The sequence below is a fragment of the Podarcis pityusensis genome, assembly GCF_964106645.2.
Source record: "Podarcis pityusensis genome assembly, chromosome: 10".
Taxonomy (NCBI): domain Eukaryota; kingdom Metazoa; phylum Chordata; class Lepidosauria; order Squamata; family Lacertidae; genus Podarcis; species Podarcis pityusensis.
Genome location: NC_138035.1, coordinates 15,453,219 through 15,479,536, shown reverse-complemented (window position 1 = coordinate 15,479,536; position 26,318 = coordinate 15,453,219). Strand labels below are relative to the sequence as shown.

Below are 26,318 nucleotides of genomic sequence, written 5' to 3'. Positions count from 1 at the left end.
CCAAGCTGCCGAATATCCCCAGGCACCCTTTTGCTTTACTGTATCTTGTTTAGGTGAATGGTTGCCATGCAGTTACGTATATGGCATTGAACTTGGGGATATTGTTAAAGTGAGAGCGAGTTGCCCAGGCCTTGCGTTCAGGGTTCACACCTGAGGAGTGCAATGTGTATTTCCCTAAGGACTAAGGATCAAAAAGAACAGTAGAGCATCTGCTTTGCATACAGAAGATCCCAGGTTCAATTTCTGGCATGGCCAGGGAGGACTGGGAATGTCCCTGACTGACACAAGGGAGAACTGCTGCCAGCCAGTATAGACAGTGGTACCTCAGGTTACAGTGGTACCTCGGGTTGAGTACTTAATTCGTTCCGGAGGTCCGTACTTAACCTGAAACTGTTCTTAACCTGAAGCACCACTTTAGCTAATGGGGCCTCCTGCTGCTGCCATGCCGCCGGAGCACAATTTCTGTTCTCATCCTGAAGCAAAGTTCTTAACCTGAAGCACTATTTCTGGGTTAGTGGAGTCTGTAACCTGAAGCGTATGTAACCTGAAACGTATGTAACCCGAGGTACCACTGTACTGAGATAGATGGTGGTCTCTCTTAGTGCAAGGCGGTTTCCCATATTCGTGTGTTATATAGGTGCAGCTGCAAGGAATTTGGACTTCAGTGTCTTGTGCTAAAATGCAATATTGAGTCAGTAGCCTCATAACTAAGAGCCTGCCGGTGAAAGGATTTATGATGTGAGCTGTCACAGTTTCTGGTGAAGACATGTCTTAGTCAGCTATGCATTTTTGAAGGCTTCATGTGCCTGTGTGTGTGAGTGAAGTGCACCACTTACATATTGATTTGTGGCAGAATAGTCTTGCATACCAATTAAATACCTTGGAGGATTCTGGGGTTTTGGATCTATGATCGTATTTTTGAGAGCTTGCCTTCTGTTCTTAACTTGTTCATGCTACCAAATATTTTATGTAATGACCTTCGATAACGAAAAATATAAAAATGCATCTCTACATTCATTTATCTCTTGGGTTCTTTAATTCTTCATGTTGATGATATATGAGTTTACTAAAAGAAAGCTGTTTAGCCCAGGGAATGGTAGTCTAAGTGAGTTTCATGTATTTTAAAAGGGTATATAGAAATGAGAGAATAAATGCTTACTTTTTAGAAGAGGGAATTCTAAACTTGCTTTGAATTCTAGGCAGGTAGAATTAATTAGCCTGCAAGAGAACCTTCTAGAATTATGTGCTGTGCAATGAAGCACAGAATTGGGCTGCAGTTCACCTAACAGAGCAAGCAAGGTGTGTCGGAAGGCTTTTGAATTATTTTTCTTAGGAAGCTTTAGGAATGTCTGTCTAGAATAAGAGCACAGTGGAAAGTGGAATTGCAGTTTTGAGTTGTGCAAGTGGAACACGAATATTCAAATCAAAAGCTAATTGGTTACTGTTAATTAGTGAAGTGATTGCCTCTGTAGCCTTACAGTGAAGTTCTTTGTGGGTCACTGAGTTATATAGTTAACTATAGGTACTCAGATAGAGGGTGTTGTTTTCAATATTGATTTCACCAGTATAGATTCTGGATATAAACAAATGCCTTTTATGCTGTGAAAATGAGAATTGTGTGCTGACATTTCTGCACTGCTGAAAAACTGTTTGAATACATACACTAAAATAGTGAAAGAAATTCAGCTTTCAGGGAACCAAAATAACCCTGTATGCACACCCACACATGTATTTTTAAAAAGCAGTTTTACTGAGTGATTTGGATCAATATTTGAATCAATCAGCATGCATTAACATATGCCCTTGAAATGCCCTTGAACTAAATGTGTCAGACTTTGCATCTGAGTACATCTTTGGGCCCAAATCTGACATATAACCTAGTCTTTCACATGTTTACTTAGGAATCCTACCCAGTTCAGCAGGGCTTCCTTACAAGTACCTATGCATATGATTGCAATCTTCTACTCTGAACTGTAACATGCGTTGGCTGTTTTCTCAGAGAGAGATGCATGTTTGTCTGTGTGTTCAGCATCTGCCTCATAGGTGGATAACATGACAGCATTCATTCATCCTGTAGGCACTGTGTTGTAATTGTACCCACTTCATGTCTTGTGATGTGACAGTATTCCACCATGCAAAATGGGTGAAGCTTTTCTGGCTTCACAGTGGCCTGAAGTGAACACATCAGCAAGTTTCTCCACATTAAGGGCCTTTTTCTTCCATTGTTTTAAATTGGAACTTTGTTTTTGAAAAGCCTCCTTCCATGGTTTTTAAGGCAGCTTACAGTAGACAATAAAGCAGACAAAATTACAATAAAACAGGGAAATCACCCTCTTTGCAACTGAGAAAAATCTGTGCATTCCACATTTATCCTTCAATGTTGAGGAAAATGTGGCAGTACATAACAGTTGATCATAAAGAAAGCGGGTTTTCTAAGAACAATTTCTCTTACCTTTGGTTTGTGTTTGCAATATAATCTCCCCTTTCCTTAAAAATCTACTTGCTCTTACACACACACACACACTCACTCACACACTCACACACACCCCTCTACACCTCTTTTAAAATGGTGTTGTCAAGATGTAGCACAGAAGCTACTGTTCCCAACAGTAAGCACAGGCTGTCATCCCAGTCTTCTTCTGGCAGTGGGTGTATTCATGGCTGTCATGTAACTAATGCTTTGACTTGTCATGTTTCTGCTTTCAACTGTGTGCAGACTTCAGAAGGCAGGACTGCTGTTGAATTCTGGAACAGTGAGGTTAAATGAGCATAACAGCAAACACCTAGGGTTACCTTCCAGCACCCAGGCATGAATGAGGAAAGTGGGGACAAACTAGTGCTGTACCAGAAAGGGAAAATTCAAATAGCACCCCCTCCTAATTAGCACGCTACATGGTAATATATTTAGGACAGCTTTCATTCATTTCAGTGGAAGTTACACTGGATAATGTCTTAGATGATTTTACTCTATGGGACAGATCTGCCTGTCTTCTATTCTCTTGCCATTTATGTCATGCAAAATCTCTGGCTACCTTGCCTTGTGTCATGGTTGGGTCACCTGCATGTGAAAGAGACCCTGATTTCCCACGATCCTATTTGTGGTGTTGAAATTTCTGAATTATTCCATCCTAGAAGAACCATAGTGAAAGGAACCATTCTGTATGGAAAGAATATGCTGCTCTTTATTCCTGATGCATACTGAAGGTAACTCTTTACAAGAGATAAGATTTGATAAATTTCAAATAAGTGAAAATTGGACCAATATATGAACCACATCCATATTGTTCTAGACTAGAAGACTATGTGTTTTTACAAGTTAAGGATTTTACAGATTTTAATCCTAGGAATTGACTGAATTTCTGTTCCCCTCTATTAAGAAAAAATATACATACACACACAACCAAATTGAACAATTTCCACATAAATCATAATAAGATCTAAAAATATACAAAAAATATATCAATAAAAGCAGCATCCTAAAAAAGACACAATATCCTAATCCAATATTCTGTCCAGCAGCCTCAGCTTTTGTAGCTGGAGTCAGTCAGGGCTCTGCCCTCCCAGGCCAGGGTGCAGGTCTTTCAAGACTCACAGCCAAGATACTCAGATATACTCAGGATGCAGAAGCAGTTTCCCAAAATAAACTTCATCAGGCATTAAATGTAAACACATGACAATTGTGATTGTTAGCCAAGTTCAGTGCCAGGGCTGATGTCGCCCCATTTTTTATGTATCATAGGCATTGTGGGAACCTTTAAATCACTGAACATTGCCTTTCTGCATAAGGGATGTAAGTTCTAAAAGAGACTAATTGTTCACCCCTTTGCATTTATTATAAGTGGTATTTATCATGCTTCTTGCGAAGGAACAAAGCTTTTAATTTTGTACTGTAGGTTTTTGTGTGGAACGGGACTTATGATTAGAGCATGACTGTGTGAAATTGCAAAGTGATTAAGATCTAAAGAGTTTTAACAAAAGTACCAACCAGGGAATTACTAGGATTATCTTGCTGAAGGTAAGTCCTCAGGGGTTTTTGAAGGTGAGCAGCATATCAAATGCAGATTTTTATTTAAATGACTAAGCCTGAATAGTGTGGCAGAAAAGTTGGTGATACACAATCATAGTGCCATGCAGGTAAATGTAAAAAGGTAAAGGACCCCTGGACAGTTAAGTCCAGTCAAAGGCAACTATGGGGTACGGTGCTCATCTCACTTTTCAGGCCAAGCGAGCCAGCGTTTGTCCGCAGACAGCTTTCCGGGTCATGTGACCAACATAAATAAACTGCATCTGGCACAACAGGACACCATGATGGAAGCCAGAGTGCACGGAAATGCCATTGATAAGTGCCATGTACAACTTTGCAAAACACTGGAAAATGCTAGACTGAATTTTTCCAAGTAGGATGTCAGCCCGAAAAAGACTTAAAAATTTGATTTCAATACAAGTGTGTTGCAGAGTTGGGAGTACTTTCAATCAGTAAAACAAAAATGCGAACCAGCCTTCTAGTTTTCCTAAAGCGTCAAAGCATTACTTGTATATTGGCCTTGTTGGCATGTAACAGTAAGCCCAGCCATTAGGCTGGTACCATGGGGCGGGGACAGGGGCTGCAGCTGCTGTTTGTGGTTTGTTCGGAGTGAAGCAAACAATAATGAGCCTGGGGTGAGTACAGCAGGAGTGGGGGAGCAGCAAAATAGGCACCTCTTTCTCCCTGTGCACTGGCATGCTTGCCATAATTTGAGCTAGCATTTCACACAAACAAGGGCATTGTAAGCAATCCTGGCAAGGTAGGCTGATTGTTATCTACCTGTTTCCAGTAAGGAGGCTGAAAAGGTGTGACACACAACGAATCCATGGCCAGGATGAGAATTGAACCAGGGCCTTAAAGTTAATACACTTTCTTAACCACTGTGCTCTGCCAGCTCTACCAGTGTTATCCAGGTTTCTGTGCTTCTTTATTACAGATATTTTTGTTTTGTACTTGCTGGCACACACACATTTAATGCATGCATATATTCTTTTCCCCTCAAAGTATGTGTGTATATAAACAGGAACTGGCTTCCGCCATACAAATCTGAATAGGGGATGTATTCATGAGGAATATGATGGCAAACTAACTGACTTCTCATTCTTCTTTCAAGATCCCCCCCTTTAATTCTGTAATGATATCTGCCCTCCCCCCAAGATGTGCCTTTACTTTTCATGTAGCCCAGAGTGTAGTCCATCAAAACTTGTGTTGATAGCCACTGCTCACACTGCTTATATTCATTCATGGGTTAAAACATTAGTCTGCAACCTTAAAAAAATAAACTTCTAACTATATCCAGGCTTAATGTGGATAGAGAGGGAATGCTTACCACAAATGTTCTATGCTAAGCTCTAAAGGATTGCCAAACGCTTGAGTTTAAAAATAAAAATATCCTGCCTCAAGTATCATCAGTTGTTGTTACTGTATCACTGTGAGAAGCTGCACGTATGCACTAATTAATGCCATAATGAATCTGCCTGCCTGCTGTCTCGGAATTTTGCAGTTGTGCTTAGAAAAGAGTAATGTGCTTATATATTTCCTCTACTTTGTCTCCCCACAGTCACAATGAACGAAAAGTGACTTGCAAGCATCCAGTCACAGGGCAGCCATCGCAGGACAACTGCATTTTTGTTGTGAATGAACAGTAAGTGATTGTTTTGCTCAATGAATACAGAATTTAACAGTTATTCACATTAGTGTGGAACTGCCAGTCAGTTGACCAGTCAAATATTGTCAATTGACTGGCCAGATGACTGCATGTTATTTTTCAAACATTCCAAGTAGCCAAGAATGCCCTTATGTAGGTCAGTCTGTCTTTTATATTACATAATGTCCATAATGTCATGACCTCATAGCAAAAGAAAGACTGAATACTTCCTTGCTTTTCCTGCTTTTAGGAAGTGGTCCACAGACATGCATATGTGCACATCATAAGTTGGGTAAAAATTTTATACTAGGCACAAGATACATTTCTACTAAATTAATGTTTTAAGTTGACTTATTTTAATTGTTGAATGTTTTCTGTATATTTCTGCTTCTTGCATTTTAGATCAAGTTGTAGGATTAGCATGTTTTTGTTGTTAATTACATGTTCAGTAGCGAATTTTTTAAAAAGAAGCAAGGGCTGGGCAAAAAGTTTAGAATTTAAGCTTTTTAAGTTTGAAACTACTCCACCGTGCCTTTCCTTTGTGGGTACAGGCATGTTTAGAACCATTCTGTTTGCTTACCAAGAGGGTAAATCAGTTTTGGTGAGATCACTATGCTGTACTATACTGCACTGAGTAGGGAGCCTTTGACCCTCCAGATGTTGCTGAACTACAACTCTCATAAGCTCTGGTCATTGGTCCTGTTTGCTGGGGCTGACAGGAGTTGTATTTCAGCAACATCTTGAGATTCCCCACTCCTGTTCTATTTGATTATCCCACCCCACTCCATTTGGTCGTCATTCATTGTTCACTAAAATGAAGCCTGAATGAGTGTCATCACCACTGCTGCCATGTTATAGCAATCAGTGCCATAAATGGTGCATTTATTGAAAACCAAACAGGCCATAATGGCTGGAAAACTTAAGATCCAGTACTAAACTACTGACCCTCCCAACACAATCAAGATACTGTTATTCTCCTGGGTTGTGGAAGGTGATTAAAAAGAGCATCCTCATTATTTAATCCCCCCTCCCCATATCACAAGACCACATACTTTTCACCAGTTCATCCTCTCTGTTCATTTTGTGGATGGCTTAGTACACAATCAGGTTGCTGCTTTCCCCAGTCCAAACTGTCTCAAGCTTGTTTTGAAGCTCTACTGTCTACTGTCCAGCATATTCACAGATCAGACTTCAGCTTTGCTCTCTTGGCCTGACTTTTGCTTTTCCTTGCATAGCTTCTCAACCCTGCTCCTCCTAGATGCATTTGGCTTACTAATATTTCCCTGCTATCCTCTTGACTGCTCTCTCCTTTTGACTACCAGCATTTCCTTATTTGTCTCTGGTGATTTTGCTGTCATTCAAGAAATTCAGATCTTTAAAAAGAGCAGAGTAATTAAGTTTACCTTCTAGTTGTAGTTCTAACAGTATCAGTAATATACTTGTATGCCTGGATCAATACTTGAGGGATAGAGATTGGCCTCTCAAAGAATGCAGGAGGAATGGAAGTCTTGCCAAGCTCTTGATTGCTCTAGGCATACCTGAACTCATCCATTGCAAAGGCTTACAGCTACAGCGAATCAACCTGTAACTTCATTTTGCATAGATTTTCTAAGCATTTGTATGCAGCTGAGTTACTAAAGTGGTCAGTCGTTCTGTTAATACAGGTTTGTGTATCCAGGAGAATGTGCATACCAAATTCATCCAAGCCTTTTCGTTCTTTTCCAGTACTCATGCAGGCATGAGAAGGTAGTGCTGGAAGTAGGAGAAAGAAAGGCAGGAGATCCTCTGGAAAAGAAACCAAAAGCTTCACTATACCTTAGGGATAATGTCATGCATGTATGTAAATAAATTGTCTAGATTGCAGTTGTTCTATTTTTAGAGACTGATCTATTGAAAATCCACAAAGCATAATTTAACAACATAGTTTCTTCTTTAAAGATTTGCACAATTCTGCTGCAGCATCTGGGAAATTGTATGAATAGCATATATACCCTTTACGAAAGGACAGCTACAGATGCTTTTTTAATAGCAGTCTACATACACAGCAGGTTCTAGTCTTGTTGCATATTCTATTTTCAGGACTGCAGCAACTATGTCATCTGAAGAAAAGAAAGACCGGCAAGTAAACATGATAGGTGAAGCTGCACACTATAATTTGACATCGGATTATGCTGCACATCCAATGAGTCCTCTGGGCAGAGTAAGTTACTGCATCCAACATATATTATTTATTAGTCTACAATTATTCAGCTAGTTGGTAAAACATGGCACAGAGAAACAATTACATATACATTTCGAGACAATCAACTCATTTCTTGAAATAACCAAAGCTTGTTTGTATGCTTTTAAGGCACTTGGGCCTGTGATTTTAATTTGAAATAAAAAATGTCTGAAAACAATCAGTTTTCCATCTTTTAGATGAGATACCTTCCCAGGTTGACTAGCTCCATCTGCCCCTCACTTCCCTCTACAGCAAGTGCAGAAACAACCTTCTTGACCGTTGAACGAATTCTTGGTTTTGTCCACTCAGTCTGCCAAAGCCTGTTTCGGCACGCAGGTGCAGTCTGTAATTCACAGAGGGTTTGGGACCCATTGGCTACCCTCACCTGGTTTAGCCAGCCAGTTGAAGCCATTCCCAAATGTGGCTGCTGTTGCTTGCCAACAGCTTCTAGGAGTCACAGGTGATAGCTGAGTGCAGGGTGGGGACCAAAGATGTATAGGCTACCTCAGAAGGAGCATGACATGTCCCCCATCAGAGGTACTACGCCTCCCCTAACACTCCATACACATTCAAATATGTATGACTGAGATAAACATATCTACTTCCTATGTTTCCTCTTTGTTGAATTTTTGACTGTAATGCCTTCATGGCAGGGACCTCTGGCACTTCATTTGTGTGAGTGACATTCACAGCCTGGAGTTATAAAAACAAAATAATTGTATATGCATCTCCAGGTGATGCAGTGGGTGAGAAATTTTGTTCTCTAGCTCATTTGGATTTTATACCACCTACAGTGCAGGATTAGAGCTTTTTTGTGTCCAGATTTTAATGTTGACATCTGGGCATTCTCTGTCTTTGGCAGCTTATTCCCTCATATTACAATCTAATGAGATGGGAGAGTCACTTTCATGGCTGAAAGTGTCCACATGAGAATGATTGATACTTTCATTTAGCTCACAGAAAAAGCACTTGTGCTGCTGGGCCACTCAACACACGCATCTTTTTCTAGCGTGTTAATTGTTCCCATATGATAGTTTGACACAAATGAGAGCCTCACAGAAGTGTCCCTATACTTTAAACTGCAGCATGAGGTCAAGCTCTGTTTCCTCTTCTGCTTCTGTAAATAGCCAGAGCCTGCATGGCTGCCTGCTTTTATATCATATTTCCAGTTGCTTCATTCTACAGAATGAAGAGAAACGAAGGATTGTGATTTCTCCTTGGAGATCATTAATGTGCCTCAAGTTAACTGCTATCTTGTAGCCATCTTTTGCTTTGAAGTGTTCTGCCACAACTGATTGATTAGATGGGCTTAATTCATTTGAAACTGTATCAGCTGTGTGGTGGGGAGATGGAGTTTAGAAGGTTCAATTCTCTTGTTAAGAACAAACCTGAGACCCACTTCCTAACTCTTGTAAAGAAAAGTGTGTGTTCCATTCACAGCTGAGGGAAAAAATTAATAGTATTTTTATCTCCAGTGTGCGTCTCATGAAACTCCATAAAGCTGTATTCTTCCTATGACTGCCCATCAAAATAAGTTATTGTGCTGCTTTTTCTTGAATTCTGAGTTTAACAAAGTAGTAAAGCAAAGCATATTATGGCTGTTCTTCAGTGGATGAGGTTTAAAATACATTTCAGTTCTGCAGAGCTGCTATCCAAACAGATCCAACAATTGTGCTCAAACGCTGCCACCCTGTCATGGGTGTCAGACAGGGCTGCAATACAGGAGCTGCAGAGAGGGACGGCTGACCTCCACTCTTGGTGTTTTCTGCTCCTTCCACGCCCCCAAATGTGGGTGGAAGCTAGTTTTTGCATCCAGTGGGCAATTGGAATTTTGGAAATGCAACAGGCAACATAGAGAAAGCCAGCAAGACTCTGCTCACCTCTAAGCCCTTTGGTTTGTCATGGACATTATACTGTGTTTCAAGGGTGCCCTTGGGACTGGGCAAACCCTGGTGACCACAGGTACTATGCTTAAAGCTTTGGGCTTCTGATTCTTGAAGATAAGTTCTGGTTGAACTCTGAGCTTCTTGTTTCTGTTTGAAAAAGAGCTGCATGGATTATCATTGAAACCTTGCCCCCCCATACAGCTGCTCACCGTTGAAAGTTAGACTAGTGTTCACCTTACCTACTTTCATGAATGTTGGCACTCATGACAGCAGCAACACATTGTCAAGTAGGTCAGGCGTAAAATGCAACTGACATCTAATGTGCAACCAAGTGGGAATATTTTTTCATTAGTTTGTCAGCGTCTCATCCTCTTGATGAGCGAAGGCAACAGCACTAAATAAACAAAGTACGAAGGGGGCATGCTGTAATATATACTTGTACTGTATTGGCTGTATTAGCCTCCCTCTTGTATTAATCAGCATGACTTACAAGGATGATACCCAGTGAAATTATTATGACCACTGTGGAAGAGTGTGTTCATATGAAACACAACAAGACTAGAAGAGGTGATTTGTAGTTTCTGGGAGGAGTAGGAAAAGCTTCGATCTAGATCTTTGGAGATTAAAGTTGTGTTTTCTAGATTATATCTGCAGTGCCCCAGTTCATACATTTGCAGCAATGGAAGGCGGATATGTGGAGCAAGTCTCTGCCGCTGAATATGATCTGGGTCCTCTTTACAAGATCTTCCTCCACGTTGAAGTCTCTTTATCTATCTGTTTGTTCATAGCATTTGTACTCTTCTCTTCAGCAAAAAGTGTCAGTGCTGGAGAGAGGGGCTTGTACTGTTTCAAAAAAGAAAGAAAGAAAGAAAAGCGCCCAGCTACTTTGCGCGTGTGCACACACCCATACCCACCCTGAAAAGCTTGATAACTTCTGTGTCTGGATTTTCACTTTTTGAAATATGGCAACCCTAGACTAAAGGCAAGCACCTATGGTAGGAAAACCCTCCTGGTCCGCAGCAGCAGGTATACAGTGCCTTATAAAGTTTGTACAACAAAACAGAGCCTGATCATCACACTCCCCAGCCCACCTAAGAAGAGGCTGTGTATGACTGGGTAGGGGTGGGAGCAAGGATCCAAAAACGTAGCCTTCTTTGACTGGCTTTCCCAGTGTAGAGACCCCAGCCTAGGGAACAGTTCTTTTTTACTTCAACAGAAGAAAATCAACGAGAAAATGCCCAAATGTATTTTCTCTCAAAAATGACCTGACATGTTTCAAACTTGACAAGTCCATTATATATATATATATATATATAACTTTTAAAACATATAAAAAAGAGGCAGCTTTCTTTATTCACCTTCCATCTCTCTAAACTTTTTTTAGAGATATTTTTTGGTCACAAATTGGTGAAGCTCTTGTTCCTGGAATGCATATGAATTCATTCCAGTGTGATGGTACTGAACACTTGCCTATACTGTAAAGAGTACCAGGATATAATGCAGGCATAGGCAAACTCAGCCCTCCAGATGTTTTGGGACTACAACTCCCATCATCCCTAGCTAACAGGACCCAGGGTCAGGGATGATGGGAATTGTAGTCTCAAAACATCTGGAGGGCCGAGTTTGCCTATGCCTGATATAATGGACAAGATATAATCTTGTCCAGGGAAGCCCCAGACATAACTTGATGAAACTAATGCCAAGTTTCCAACAATGTAACAAAGAGGTTTGTTTGCCCCATATTTTTTTTGCAAGCTTTGCTTTAACTACTTCCTGGGTGAATGTCCATCCATTCCTTATGTACCAAGGTCTAAAACAAAAGAGGCATTGGGGGAATATGGTGAAAAAAATGTGAGCATGCCTTCAGAAATCGTTGGCAGATTGGGGGCATTTTTTACGTATTGCTACTGGTTTCATATAACCTCCAATGAGGAGGTTCAAAGCCATGGAAAATCCTTCCTCTGCAACCACATAATTGTTTGCAGATTCAGAAACCCTTCACTATGTTAGTTCACATTTCAGAAAACCATCTTCTGAGAAAGTGCTTAAAACAGCACATGAAGGGAAAGACTGCTGACAGTCAAGTCTACTTTAAACACTAAGCAGTACATTTGCAGTTTTATGTAACTCAGTTGATAGAACATGAGACTCTTAATCTCAGGGTTGTGGGTTCGAGCCCCATGCTGGGCAAAGGATTCCTGCATTGTACTGGGTCAGACTAGATGACCCTTGTAGTCCCTTCCAGCTCCACAATTCTATGATCTAGTATTGTGCATGCCCATTATCTTTAAGTAAGTAAGGCACTAGTTGGAAAACAAGGTCTGTACTGCTTCTCACTATAAAAGTGCACACCTCTTGTTGTATATGGGTGCTAGGATTTACTTGATACCACTGAGTATTTGAGTTCCTAGAATGGTTCTGTTAGCTAGAATCGGAAGAAAATCATCAGTGCACTGATTCAGTTACCGTAATGCATATTCACAGTTGTGGGTAAAGTGTGTGTGACTGTAAAGATTCACTTTGAGTTCCATGTTGTTCCTTGTATAAAAGTGAGCAAGTTTATATCCCAAGTCCCCAACAGATGTTTGATTGTCATATTCCATTTATTATTTATTCCTTAAGGTTTAGCATCCTCCGGTAGATTAGAAAAACAGTGGGGTGTCACCACTGCTCTTGTACCCTTTCCTGCTTAATGAGCAGGCTTGTTCAGTCACATCACTTTTACTTTGAGACATTCTGAGAGACATTGATCACTAATCAGCTCTCTAATGGACTGTATGTCACAGAAATATATGCAATAGTTATAAAAATTAATGGAGCTTGATTGTACAGAAGTGAGCATAGTCTTCTAGTAGAGTTATGAGAATACACGATACAAAGAGCTGAGGTTACAGAGTGGGTCAAACGTTGGCATTTAATTCATGTCAGGGTATTAATAGGTTCTGGAATGTGCAACATAACTGTTAAGCATTTTCTTCAATGGTTTTGCTGAATTTTTAACTGATGTCTCTAACTTTTCCTGAAGTTTTGCAAGTTGTAGTATTTATCTAAGAATGTTTTTTTAAAAAGTTGTTTTTGCATCTTTGGCGCTATTCACATATTTCAGTTCTATTGCACCTAGAATGTACATCAGAGGAAATCTAATATAAAACTAGAGGGTTAAAAACATACTTGAATCATGATACCTTACTTTCAAAAGTGTGAAATAAGCATTTTTGGGAGAGATTGGTTAAGACCTATATTAGATTAATGTGAAACCAAAGCAACTGAACAAAGCTCACTTTGTTCAGATCCTTCCCCCTTCTCTAGGATCATTCCTGGAGAGACAGTGGGAATGTGTTTTGGGATCACTCCTTTTAGGTTTCTTCTCTCACTGCAAAAAGTGAAACCTTAATGGGCTGAAATAACTGCAGCATCTCCTATTTGGCTGTTCACATGTTTTTACAGTGAGAGGAGTGGTTTGGAGGGAGCATATCTGAGGTCTGCTACTGCTCTCTTCGTGGATACTATTGTCAGTTAAAAGGTGCTGGGAGAGGGATTCATTTCCTTCCCTGCTTTGAATTGCCTTCACTAGTGTTTTTTGAAACCTCTTTATAAATTGTTGTCTCCTTGCCAATGGACCGTGCTTTCCAGACATTCCCTGGATAGTACTTTCACTAGCAAACATCTAATAAGTTGCATTCATTGTATCAGTGGTGTAGCTGACAGTACACGATGTACACCGTTCTTTGCTACTCAAGGGCAACTTGAGAGAGATTGAATATGACCTTATTCGTCTTTTCTAAGTGTGGGCCTGCTGGTTCATGCTACTGCATCCCAGTTCACCTTTGCTAACTGTAGCAGGAACCCCCCACCCCAATCATTCTGTTTGCACAAACTTCACACACACTCACACTCACACACTACATACGCCACATTTCTGTTATAAATTCATAGAAAAATCAACCATACATCGGATTTGCACTGTTCCATTTTATTTTACTCCATGTGACAAGGACTATCAAAGGGGGGTGGCTTGGTTCTGGTCAGCCATAATCCCTTCAGCATACCAGCACATCCACAGGAGCCCTGCCCAGTTGCTATGTCAGCCCTGATAATCCCAGACAGAAGACAATCAAAATGACAAAGAACTTGCATATGTTAGTGGATTCAGCATGGACTGAATCAAAGGACAATGATCAGATCTTCCCTCTGGGGGCAGGAAACTGCAAACTCCCCTTTGTCTCCTGGAAGTGACTCATGGGCAGGGGGAAAGCCAGGTGACAGGACACTCAGGTTACCACCACAAGTCCTCCCTCAACCCCTCCTTTCTGTAATGTATGCATGATGTCAACCCCTTCTGTAATGTATGCATGATGTCAACCCCTCCTTTCTGTAATGTATGTATGATGTTTCTGGGGGTGGGCTTGAACTGGAGGAGGGGAATTTCAAAAGTTTTTATAAGGTCTTGCAGACCATCTTTCTGGGTCTTTTCCTCTCTCCTGCAAGGGAGGGGAACACCCTGTTGCAACAGTTCAATAAAGGCCAAGCCTACAGGCTGCTGTTTTGCTTCCAATTGCTCTGGTTGGTGTCTTTACTTTTTGTCCAAGGGAGCCCTCAGATTTTTCCGTTAACAGTTGGCACCCCAGATGGGACGCTTGGTTCTCCTGCAGAGGTGAGGAGGGAGATAGAGGGGATCAGGCGCCACTGGGCAACCTTAGCCCAGAGATCCTTCTTCCTCTCCCTGCCTCCTCTTTGCGGGCGGTAATCAATCGTCACCAAAAGCCCAACCAGGGGAAGCAAAGGCGAGGTCAAGCCGGCTAAGGGGAAAGGATCCTGAGATCCGCAGGGGACATCTTCGAACGTGAGTATGGTTTGAAGTAAATACATTGGGAGGGGGGTGGAAAAGGAACATCTCCACGACAGCCAGACTTTCCTTCTTTCATTTCCGACGTTCCCTCTCGGGGTCGGCCAGGAACGTTTTAGCTCTATCCTTTTCTCCCCCGATTCTCCCCTTTCGGAAAGTGGCCAGGGAGGTTGCGGAACCTTACTGTCTGACGTTCCCCCTCGGGGTCGTCCAGGAACGTCAAATCCTTTCCCTTCCCCTTCCCCCAATTCCTTACGCGGAAGGTGACCGTGAAAATTGGGGTACTATTGCTGTTTTCCGACGTTCCCTCTCGGGGTCGTCCAGGAACGTCTTAATCTCTCTATCCCTTTTCTCCCCCGTTTTCCGTCTTGGAATTGAGTCCGGGAAAGCGTGGCTCTTTTACTGTTTTTCTCTGACATTCCTCTCTCGGAGTCGTCCAGAGGAGTCTTTCAAGTATTCTCTTACTCTCCACCTACCCTAACTATGCAAATGAAGCTGCCCCTCCTGCCTGGTGACCTTTGTTAGGGATGACCCGGGTATGTGAGAACGCAAGGTCGTTTGTTTCCTTTCCAAACCTTCATTTTCTCGGACCCTGATCTGGCATTGCATTACGCAAGCGTCCAGTAGGGAGTTCCGAACTTAGTCCAAAAGGCTAGGCAGGAGGCTGTTGTGGAGGGTAGAAGAGGTGGTTGAAGTTTTCGGGCCAGGTGTCCCGTGGTAAAAGGTTTTCGGGCCAGGTGTCCCGTGGTAAAGGTTTTCGGGCCAGGTGTCCCGTGGTAAAGGTTTTCGGGCCAGGTGTCCCGTGGTAAAGGTTTTCGGGCCAGGTGTCCCGTGGTAAAGGTTTTCGGGCCAGGTGTCCCGTGGTTGAAGTTTCTCGGGCCGAGGTGTCCCGTGGCTGAAGTTTGAGTTCATGTATAAGATTTCTTGAAATGAGTTTGTAGCTTGAAGATAGGTGAGAGTTGTGTTAGTCAAAGAGATTCCAAACACTGAAAGGATATTTTTTTTTCTGTCCCCCCTTTCTTTCCCATTGCCCCTCCTCCCTTGTGTGTGTTTCCACTCTTTCTGTCTTTAGCGTACTTCGTTAACGAAAAAAAGCCCAATAATAACATATGAGAGAATGGGAGCCCACTAAACACCCTAGCTGGACTCCTCCTGGCAACAAAGCTTCCATGAAGCCTTTTTGCCCCAGAGAGGATTCTAATATGCCCCTCCAGCTTGTCATCTCCAATTAGAGAAAAATAGAAATAAAATAAAGGGGGGAAAATGGTCAAGTTTGTCTTGTTAAACTGTAGCCTAGAGCTGGAACATGAAACTGTAAACTTAATGGTGCTCAGAAGGCAGTAGATATAATAACAGCCCAGCCTGAGAGCCCACGCATTAGAGATCTTAGTTTCTCTTAAAAAATAAAAAATAAAAAAATGAATAAGAGATGTACTCAAAGATTTAGAAATATTTCAAGGGTTTGTATTTACATTGGCCTCGGCATCCACAGACTGTTCTCAAATGCACATAGTTTTAAATTGCAAGCTTGCTTCAAAATTTTAAATCTAAGGAAGCCATGTTGCAACTTATTAATCTTAAACAAAACAAAATGGAGAATGGAGTGTGCAAATGTTTGTTATTTGAGAGAGGCTCTAAAAGAGAGTTTTCCTCCCAAGTGGTAAAATCCTGTATACGTGCTACTTGTGTTCTGAAAGGGGGATTACCCCACCTCCTTCCTCTAGTTCAAGTGAGGAGGCTGATTTTAAGTCTAATGGTAAATGATGTTTTGTTGTAACTTTTGAGTTTGTGAGTACACCTTTGTTCCAGTCTATTTTGGAAGGTGAAGTTAACCTAATGTTTCTGCTGCAAAGGCCTAGTTGAGCCAACTGCTCTCCCAAGCTAAAATGCAGTGTATGTATTTCATTAAGCATATGCCTATGAAAGTATGGTGTTCATTCTAAGAAAAATATGTGAGTCCAGTTTTTTTCTTTGATTTGGTTGGACAGAAGAGTTATTGTAAGGCTCCTGATATCAGTCTCTATAAGACTTCCTGGCCTCTTTTGTTAGAAAATGCCCCCCTTGTTTCATTCTGCCTCTTTCAGTTTTCTTCCCCTTCTTACTTCTGTGCCAGGTAAATTTACTCCCAAGTAAGCTTCCTTTAAAGGAAACTGCAAAGAGGGGAGGGGGGAATCTTTCCTAAAGTCACCCCGCATCTCACTTTCCAATGTGCAGTTATTAAAATAATAATAATAATAATATTAATAATAATAATCTAAATTAGGCTTACTATTCCTCTGCAAGTTAAGGGGGGAAAAAACAAATCTGTTCACTTCAGTCTTCCTTTAAATATTTCTATAGGAACTTGCATTCGTTAGTCTAAGGAAGCAAACTCACTCAAACTATCTCGAGATCTTCCTCTTCCTTAGTACATGATAGGAGCATAGATGTTTCCTTTCCCAGTTGTAAATCTGTACTTAAATTTGTATGTCTCTTTGATAGTACAAATCTTGCTGCGAAATCTTGCTGTGAACCCTATATTTTGGAGGGTTGGGCTAGATGACCCCAGGGTCCCTTTCAACTCTCCCAATTTGTGGCTGTGTGGAAGGCCATGTGTCTACAAGCATTGGAGGGTAATTCTTAAATTCTAGTGAGGTGATGAGTTGAAATTCAGCCTAGCTTTGCTCTTTGGTTTTAAGAGGAGAGAGGTGAAAGCCATGATGTTTTTGAAGCACAACTGGTAATATCAAGCATTTGAGTGATTACACTATTTATCATTTTGTCTACTATTAAAAAAAAAAAAAAATCAAACTTAAAAGTCTATTCAAAGTTTAAGCACATAAAATTCATATAGTCAAGTAGCATTAGCCTTGACCATCCATCCTGTAAATAAAGGGCAGAAAAAAAAAAAAATTTTTGTCTGCAAATGGTAAGGTTGAAATGACTGAGAATGTTGAAAAAAGCCATTTCCCCCATATATAAGGGCGTGGCATTGTTCCGCGAATGGCCAGAGGGATATTAGCCCTTTCCTGTACATAAAGGAAGCAGTCTCTTTTGCTTGGGCTGAAATTGCTAGTTTTGGTGAATACTTAAATTGCTGAGTTTCTCTTTTTTGTTTAAAATCAAACCCTATTTTCAAAATCTACTCCTTACCCTTCCCTTCCCTTATTCAAATCGTAATTTAGCCAAAGGATGCAACATTTTCAATAGTATAAAAGGTTTGCTGAGACACAATCACTCTGCACATGCACAGAGGCTAGATCAGCTAAAGAGAGAAAGAGAGAGAGAGAGAGAGAGAGAGAGAGAGAGAGAGGAAGGGGGGAACTGTAAGGGGGGAGAGGTTTTCTTCGAGAACTGCAGAGAGAAACTTATCCAAATTTCCTTATGTAAAAACTTGGAACCATTGAGGGAAATCATCCTTAATGTGTCTTTGCTCCAGGGGCTACGTAAGACAAAAGGGTTAAAAAAACTAGCCCATCAAAAGTCAGGAGCTTTCCAGGTTCCAAATCTTAACATGCCAAATTCTTTTCACAGGTAAATATCAAAGCATTCCCCCCCTCAATGGGAATTTTAGGAACAGCATTTCCTGACAGGCTTCTCACATGAAATAATTTTCCCTTTTAACAGGATATGTGAACCCCGATAACAAAGTGTTTGTCCCTTTTTTCCCCCTCCCACAGCAACTTTCTTTCTGTTCTGTGAAACAAGTCTGAATCCCTGCTATATTAGTGACTTCCATCTCTTTGTGGCTTTGACACTTTTTAAAGTTACAAATAATCTGTTTTTCATTTATTTAATCCGTTTCTCCATGATGTCTATGAAGTTAATCGAAGCACAACCAAACATTGTTTGTGGAATGTTACTTGTTTACCTTTGGCCTGAGCATCTCTTATTAATTCTGTCATTTTGGCTAGTGCAAGGTACTTGCACAACTTTAAATTGCCATTCATTTTTCCTTCGTATTAAGTCACTTTCCAGTATTTTGCTATTAACATTCTAGCCGATGTTGTCACATCAAGAAACACTCTTTTATTTTCATTGTTTCTTCAGATTTCTTAAAATTGTGTGTCTTAGCATTTATTTATTTTCGTTCCTCATAAGTCAGTGTGTGTGTTTCATTATTATTTTAACCTTGTATTTTTTACAGTTCTCTTTCTCTCCAAAGTGAAGGAAACCAAACGAACTTGGCAGATAATAACAGTAATTATATGAAAATGTGATAATAATATTGGAATGAATGAAATGCTTAATTCGCTAAGATTTTTATTATTTGCAGCTTCCAACAGAAACCGAAGGACATCCTTTTTGCCTTTTGCCCCCTCCTTTTCCTAACTCTGTCTTTAAGCCCCCAAAACCCTGCCCCTTACAGGATATCACTTATTCAGATGTACAATGATGTAAAGCAGCAACAACCCCTCAACTCATTCTCCGCCATCACAAGACCTGCAACAACAACAGACACCAAAGTTTCAAAGTGGCCACAGCTATCTCTTTCAAAGGATATAGACTGATGGGGAGTGGGGCTGACAAAGGGGGGAGGAGTTGAATTACAAGGACATTTTTTCACTTGAACCTCAAGCCTCTGTGCTCCAGGATTCAAAAGATACATGCGTAAAAGATCACAATTGTGTCAAAATATGCAACTGATATTTAATTAGTTTGTTTCGTATTATGTGTTATTACGTAGGAATGTTGAAATGTGTCTGACAGTGTGTTATTTCCACAAAAGGGGGGCTATTTTTGTGTGAAATTGTTTTTATGTTTAATGTCTTATTCCTTACACCCCAGTGGAGGATTCTCATACATTTTATGCTTTTTAACAGATCAGGCTATTATGTAGTCCAATGTTTAGAATTAGATAAATTTATAACCACATTTCGTTGTTCCACCTGGCACTCTGCCAACTTCCCTACCCATTTTAAAATGTGCTAAAACTCGCTTTACCAAAGAGAAGCTGATAAGATACATGAAGGTGCATATGCTTTGGTTTAGCAGGAATGATCCCTTAGAGAGTTAAATTGACTTATTTGGACAAGTGCCCTTTTAAGAACGGTTTTCCTTTAACAGACTGGTTTGAAAGGTTGAGAACCATGGGCACATAAATTCAAATTGGACTCAGTTTGAATTGGGCAAGTGTATCCAGGCTGCAATTAGCTTTTTGGTCCTTAAACTGCAAGTGAGCAACTTCCCATGACTGCAAGACCAGAGCCTATAATAATAATAATAATAAAAAAATCCCATGGAATGGCCAAGGCGAAGACATTTCTCTCAGGACGTGTCCAAAACCTGTGCCAGCTGTGGTGGGTGCCAGGCAACATAGTAAATATGAAAGCCCTAAGTGGATTCACCAGGGATTGCCACTACTGCGACACCATGCCGATGTGAGACCACAGAAGAGCTACCTTGACACCTGAGAACACAAAAATGGCGGGGGGGAAAGCAAACTGCACTTTTCAGTCATTAGTGGATCTTCCTGCTAAATGTAAAGCATAGACCACTATTGAGAAAATATTTCTTCCAAAGTGCTAGAATACCACAAGTAACTGAGCAACAAAATATTAATTTTACGTGACATCCTATGTCTAACTATGTGCACTGTTACACCATTATATTTCTATGCAAATATCCTTAAGAAGCATGATATCCAAGTCCCTTTCAGGTTCACATGGGCACACGCATCTGGGACGGAGAATAGCAGGTTAATATTTATCACCTTAAATTGTGCGGAGAAAAGGATTGCAAAGTAGCCACCTTTGCAATCTTATCTCCGAAGGGGGGAACTGTAGCAGGAACCCCCCACCCCAATCATTCTGTTTGCACAAACTTCACACACACTCACACTCACACACTACATACGCCACATTTCTGTTATAAATTCATAGAAAATCAACCATACATCGGATTTGCACTGTTCCATTTTATTTTACTCCATGTGACAAGGACTATCAAAGGGGGGTGGCTTGGTTCTGGTCAGCCATAATCCCTTCAGCATACCAGCACATCCACAGGAGCCCTGCCCAGTTGCTATGTCAGCCCTGATAATCCCAGACAGAAGACAATCAAAATGACAAAGAACTTGCATATGTTAGTGGATTCAGCATGGACTGAATCAAAGGACAATGATCAGATCTTCCCTCTGGGGGCAGGAAACTGCAAACTCCCCTTTGTCTCCTGGAAGTGACTCATGGGCAGGGGGAAAGCCAGGTGACAGGACACTCAGGTTACCACCACAAGTCCTCCCTCAACCCCTCCTTTCTGTAATGTATGCATGATGTCAACCCCTTCTGTAATGTATGCATGATGTCAACCCCTCCTTTCTGTAATGTATGTATGATGTTTCTGGGGGTGGGCTTGAACTGGAGGAGGGGAATTTCAAAAGTTTTTATAAGGTCTTGCAGACCATCTTTCTGGGTCTTTTCCTCTCTCCTGCAAGGGAGGGGAACACCCTGTTGCAACAGTTCAATAAAGGCCAAGCCTACAGGCTGCTGTTTTGCTTCCAATTGCTCTGGTTGGTGTCTTTACTTTTTGTCCAAGGGAGCCCTCAGATTTTTCCGTTAACATCCTTCAATCAGTCTCAAAGACCTGCAAAAACAGCTATCAGGAAAATACCCGAGTGAAACAGACTTAATCGCTTATTAATTCTGGTTTCTGTGGTGTGCAACTTGTGGAAGTTGATTTAGCAGATAATCTTCTCCGTGTTAGATTCCCAATTTGTCAAGAGCTGAGCAAAAGAGTGACATGACTATTGCCATCTTGAATTTGTAACATATGCACCCAACCTGCCTACTCCAATAATAATAATAATAATAATTTATTTATATCCTGCCCTTCCCAGCCAAAGCCGGGCTCAGAGCGGCTAACAACAGTAAAATGATACAACATTCTAAAATCATTTCATTATAAAATCAGTTCAAATCAGATTAATGGCGACCATTGGGCTAGAGTTCTGTGAGGATTGCCAAAGGAGGGAGTCAGGCTGTGCCCTGGCCAAAGGGCTGGTGGAACAGCTCCGTCTTGCAGGCCCTGCGGAAAGATGTCAAGTTTATAGAAGATTATAGAAGCCATGGAGCTGGTCTATTGTATTTGTGTGAATTGCAACACAGAAAGAATTGAATCAGTCAAGTGGAAACTCCTTGTGATTTTAACCCACCCCAACCTGTTTTGATTTTCTGCTGAGGTCTGTCTTCTCTATTTTTAGTTCTCTTCCTAGAATCTGTACTGCATTTAATGTTTTGGCCCTTTTAAAAAGTAGTGCTATGTTTATGTAATATCCTATTAAGTCCCAATTTAAATGTTTTGATCCTGATCTGTCCTGGGATTTGTTTCTTTTCCTCTGTAGAAAACTTCAAGAAATGCCTAAACCAGCAAAACCTACAAGGCAGTTACTTATTTACCCAACTAACAGAATAAAGCTGTTTCTTAACAAGTCCTGAGGGGATCACATGATGAGGAGCAACTGTGTCTCTCTGAGGATAGCCATGCATGTGTATTTATTCAATGTAAAAGATATTGGGGTTGCATTTTCTAATCCTTTTAATTTTATTTTTTTAGACATCACGCTCTTCAAAGAAAGTTCATAATTTTGGGAAGAGGTCAAATTCAATAAAAAGGAACCCCAATGCACCTGTTGTTCGACGAGGCTGGCTTTATAAGCAGGTATTATTCCTTCCTGAATATGATATAGATAATAACAACTTTATCTGAAGTGATGTGTTTGTAATTATGGGTGGTAACCTCTTCCAATACACACTTTTAATATTCCTCAATATATGATGATGGAAATTTGCTAATGGCATGCCCGAGAGAATCCTGTAATTGCAAATTAGTGATTTCCCTTTTTGAGTTTCTTGGCGAAAGTGGTGTAAGGGTTTGCTGGCCCTATTAGTGAATATTCCATTTGAGACACAGCAGTAATTTCAGGGTTGTATCCAGTGCTGTGCAAGTGGAGTTCTGTTCGCACAGTGTTTCTTTTCTTAGAAACATTGTTTCTATTTCTCCCCCTGACAAAGAATACTTCAACCCTCTGGAACTAATTGTCAGGGCATGTGAGGGGCTGGAAAGAAAGTTCCTTGTCTCCCCAGAGCTCTCCAGGCACATGTAGTCCCTGAAAAAACTTCTAAGGGCTTGGTTGTTTTATTGAACAATGTGGGGTGGGACATGAGGGGTTGCCAGGGGGGCATGAGGGGGTTGCCCCAAACTGGGCTCAGAATCTAAGTGAAGGCAACGTAAGGACGTTGGTGGAAATAACCCCCCACGTGCTCCACCTGTGCCTCATTCCGCTTTGTTGAAGGGGCCATTGTGGAGAGGCTTTTCAGTAGTACAGGTAGATATTACCTCCCACGAACTTCCTTAAATTATTATCTTATTCAAGCCCCTGGCTCAGATTTCAGGGTGATAGGAACCTACCTCTGTCCGGTGTTCTGGGATCAGTAGTGACAGGTTTAGCTCACACTCCAGCGGTGTCATCAAGTGACGGACTTCAATTTCACCCATTTTTTAAATGTTGCTAAAAATCACCTAACACTTTTGCTTTACCCAAGCTTTCATCTTTGCAGTATAACTCAATTGGCATTCTATATTTTGCGACGTCTATTGATGAAACCTGTTCTTGGAGTCAGGAACATTGTTACTTTGATTGCATTTTTAAGTTACTAGATGTTGCTGAAAGAGTTTCATTAAATGACAATCAATAATGCCAGCTACAGCCTTTAAGCAGCTGTCACAGGGCAGAACTTCTGCTTTTATTTTTGTATTAATGAACTAAGTAATTGAGTATGGAGTTTATTGGCGGCTAGTCATGGAATAGAAATTAGACAACTCTTTGAGATCTACATGGCATGTGCACCCTATTTTTCTCTGAAGAAATAAGATAATTGCTTCCGTACTTTAGCTTTTTGATACAGCCGAATATTTTGCTTGTAACTAGTTTGAAGCACTGTTTATATAACACACTAAAGGTAATCCCACTGTCAAACATTTTATAAAAAATATATATAAAGCGTCAGACATGTACAGGGAGTGAGATGTTTTGAATCCCTATGCCAGAAGTCTCCTGCACATGCAAAACTAAGTCAGACTGGATAGTTCAGTTGGTTGGAGAATAGTGCAGATAATGCCAAGGTTGCAGGTTTGATCTCCGTATGGGTTAACTTAGTATTCCTGCCTTGCAGGGGGTTGGACTAGATGACCCTCAGGGTCACTTCCAACTCTACATTCTATGAGTCTAACATCTGGAGACCCCAGGATGGGAAATGCTGATATATAAACTAGTTTTCCATTTATATCCATTTATAGTGCCCTTGAGAGAACGTTACCACGTTCCGCGCAATAAAAGTTACAAACCCAGGTATATAACTATTACTTCGGCATATGCAAGATAACATGCTTGCCTCTTTTAATATGCAAAGCTAGTACTAAGCTGTAGTGCTATGGTGGGGAACTATGACCTTCCAGGTGCTGTTGGACTACAACTCCCATCATTCTCCCATCCAATGGGAGCTGGGGTCAAGCAAACTCTTAGAAGTACCTTTCCTCTCAATATTCAGGGGGAAAACCACTTTCTTTTAAATAAAAAAGGATAATCTGCCAAAATACTGTAGAACCAAACTAGCCATGCCACACGTTCCCCATCTATGCTATAGCATAGTCATATACTACAGTTAGTATTATTAACGGCATTTATACTCTGTCTGTTCAACATCCTACCAAAGTAATAAGAAACAAATGTATTTTGTAAAAAAGAGGGAGGGAACTTACATGCTATCACAACAAACGAAAGCATCACTTCAAATAGATAATAAAATCAAAACTGCCCTAATTCTTTTTATTTAATTTATGAAAGCAGCTTAACATGAAGAGTTCTTAAAAGCTTGAGAAAAGTGTTTGCCTGGCATTTAAATGACAGCAACAAGGGTGCCAGGTGGGGTTCCTCAAGGAGGGCATTCCAAAACCCAGGAGCCACCCTAAAAGGGTTCTCTCTCTCTGGTCACCAGCTGTCACAACTCCACATAACGGCGGTGCCTAGAGAGAGATTCAAATGACATTCTTGAAGTACAAGCAAATTGATATGAGAGTGACAGGCCAACAGGTATTTGAGTTCTAAGCTATGCAGAGTTTTAAAAGTTAAGATGAGAACTTTGAATTGAGTTTGGAAGCTTACAGGGACCCAGTGGATTTGTTGCAATACAAATGAGATATTATCTCTTTACCCAGTCAGTGTTAGTGATCTGGTGCGCGCTCTCTCTCTCTCTCTCTCTCTCTCTCTGTGTGTGTGTGCTTAAGACTATCTATTTTGAATAAATAGACTACCTGCATTTTTAAAACTGTTGTCAGCTTCAAATACTTTTAGGTACAAAATTTGCATCAGTACTTAAAATATGTTGAGAGATGCATTTGGAATATGTGAGTTAAAAACAAAACAAACAAGACAGAACAGAGAAAAAATTGTTGGTGGGGGTATTTTATTTTTGTTTAGTAATCATTAAATGCTTGGGAAAGTAGCATATTTGTTTGAAAGAATTTTGTCAGATGAGAAGCTGGCACCTTGAGTAGAATTTGGGGTTAGAAGTCCATAAAATTCCTAAGTAAAAGTGGAACATCTAAATACTTGCTTTTCTACTTAGGGGTGCATAACTTGAGAACAAGAAAATGAACACATCTGATGAGAGATCTTAGCAAAATAGTATACCAACTGCCCTTTTCTGTTTTAAGAATATTCAAAGATTTGGCATTCATTATTCTGCCACCCCTAAATATCATCTCAAGCCCATTCATCAGGAGAGTACTTAAAATTCAATAAAACCTTTTCTTCTTTAGGCCGATATTAACATATTTATTAAATTTTATTATCGGAGGATGCACACACACAGCTGTGGTGGCGGTAGCCATTCATTCTGTGAAACACATTGCAAATTGATTATAGACATAAAAGCAAATAAAATTACTTCAGGAATAAAGTTTTTTGTATCTGGAGGCATTTACTTGACAGTAACAGTATGGCCGATAAGAAGAGTAAAAACACTTTATGGGAAATGTGTTTTCTTTTCCCACATTTTATTGTTCTTTATATCCTGCCTTTCCTCCAAGGAGCTTAAGCTGGCATACATTATTCTCTTCTCTCCCCTCCTATTTCCCCCCCCCACAACAACCCTTTGAAGTAGACTAGGCTGACATTGTGTCCATAAGAAGCTGCCTTATAAAGAGCAAACCATTGGTTTATCTAGCCCAGTATTGACATAGGAAACTGCCTTATATTTGGCCAGACTGTTAGCCCATCTATCCCAATTTTGGCTACTCTCAGTGGCAGCAGTTCTCCGGGGTCTCTGGCGGAGTTAATCTCCCATCACCACCTACATGAACCTTTTTGAGATTGTAGGAATTGAAGCCGGAATCTACCCCAGTGCTGCCTGTTCTGTCAGCAACTCTCCCAAGATCTCAGGTAGTGATGTTAGATCCCTAAGTAGTGATGTTAGAATGAGAATGTGTGAACCTCCGCATGCAAAGGATGTGCTCTTCACTGAGCAAAAGTCTCTCACCCTGAAGTTCCAGAAGTATCCATCTACAGAGCTTTTATAGCTACCTTCCACATAAGTTAAATTAGGAGCTTGTGGGTTTGGCACTAGTTGCTTCTTCACAGAGTGTGCACATTTTTAAAAGAGCTGGGGCTTTTAGCATTCTAAATCTGTCGGGTTTCTAGATACTCAGTTTGCTGCTCA

The 26,318-nt window shown here is 40.7% G+C and overlaps 1 protein-coding gene across 25 annotated transcripts in view; it reads left to right on the top strand.

Moving 5' to 3' along the window:
- PLEKHA5 (pleckstrin homology domain containing A5) overlaps positions 1-26,318 on the top strand; it is a 189,922-nt gene that overhangs the window by 105,049 nt on the left and 58,555 nt on the right. For all 25 annotated transcript variants that reach the window (XR_013990997.1, XR_013990998.1, XM_081022669.1 and 22 more), the window contains 3 exons: positions 5,586-5,669; positions 7,752-7,872; positions 22,156-22,260. Coding sequence is in view for 23 of the 25 variants with exons in the window: in XM_081022669.1 (XP_080878795.1) it covers positions 5,586-5,669; positions 7,752-7,872; positions 22,156-22,260 (310 nt within the window). In the remaining 2 variants the exon portion in view is untranslated. The remainder of the gene's footprint in view (positions 1-5,585; positions 5,670-7,751; positions 7,873-22,155; positions 22,261-26,318) is intronic.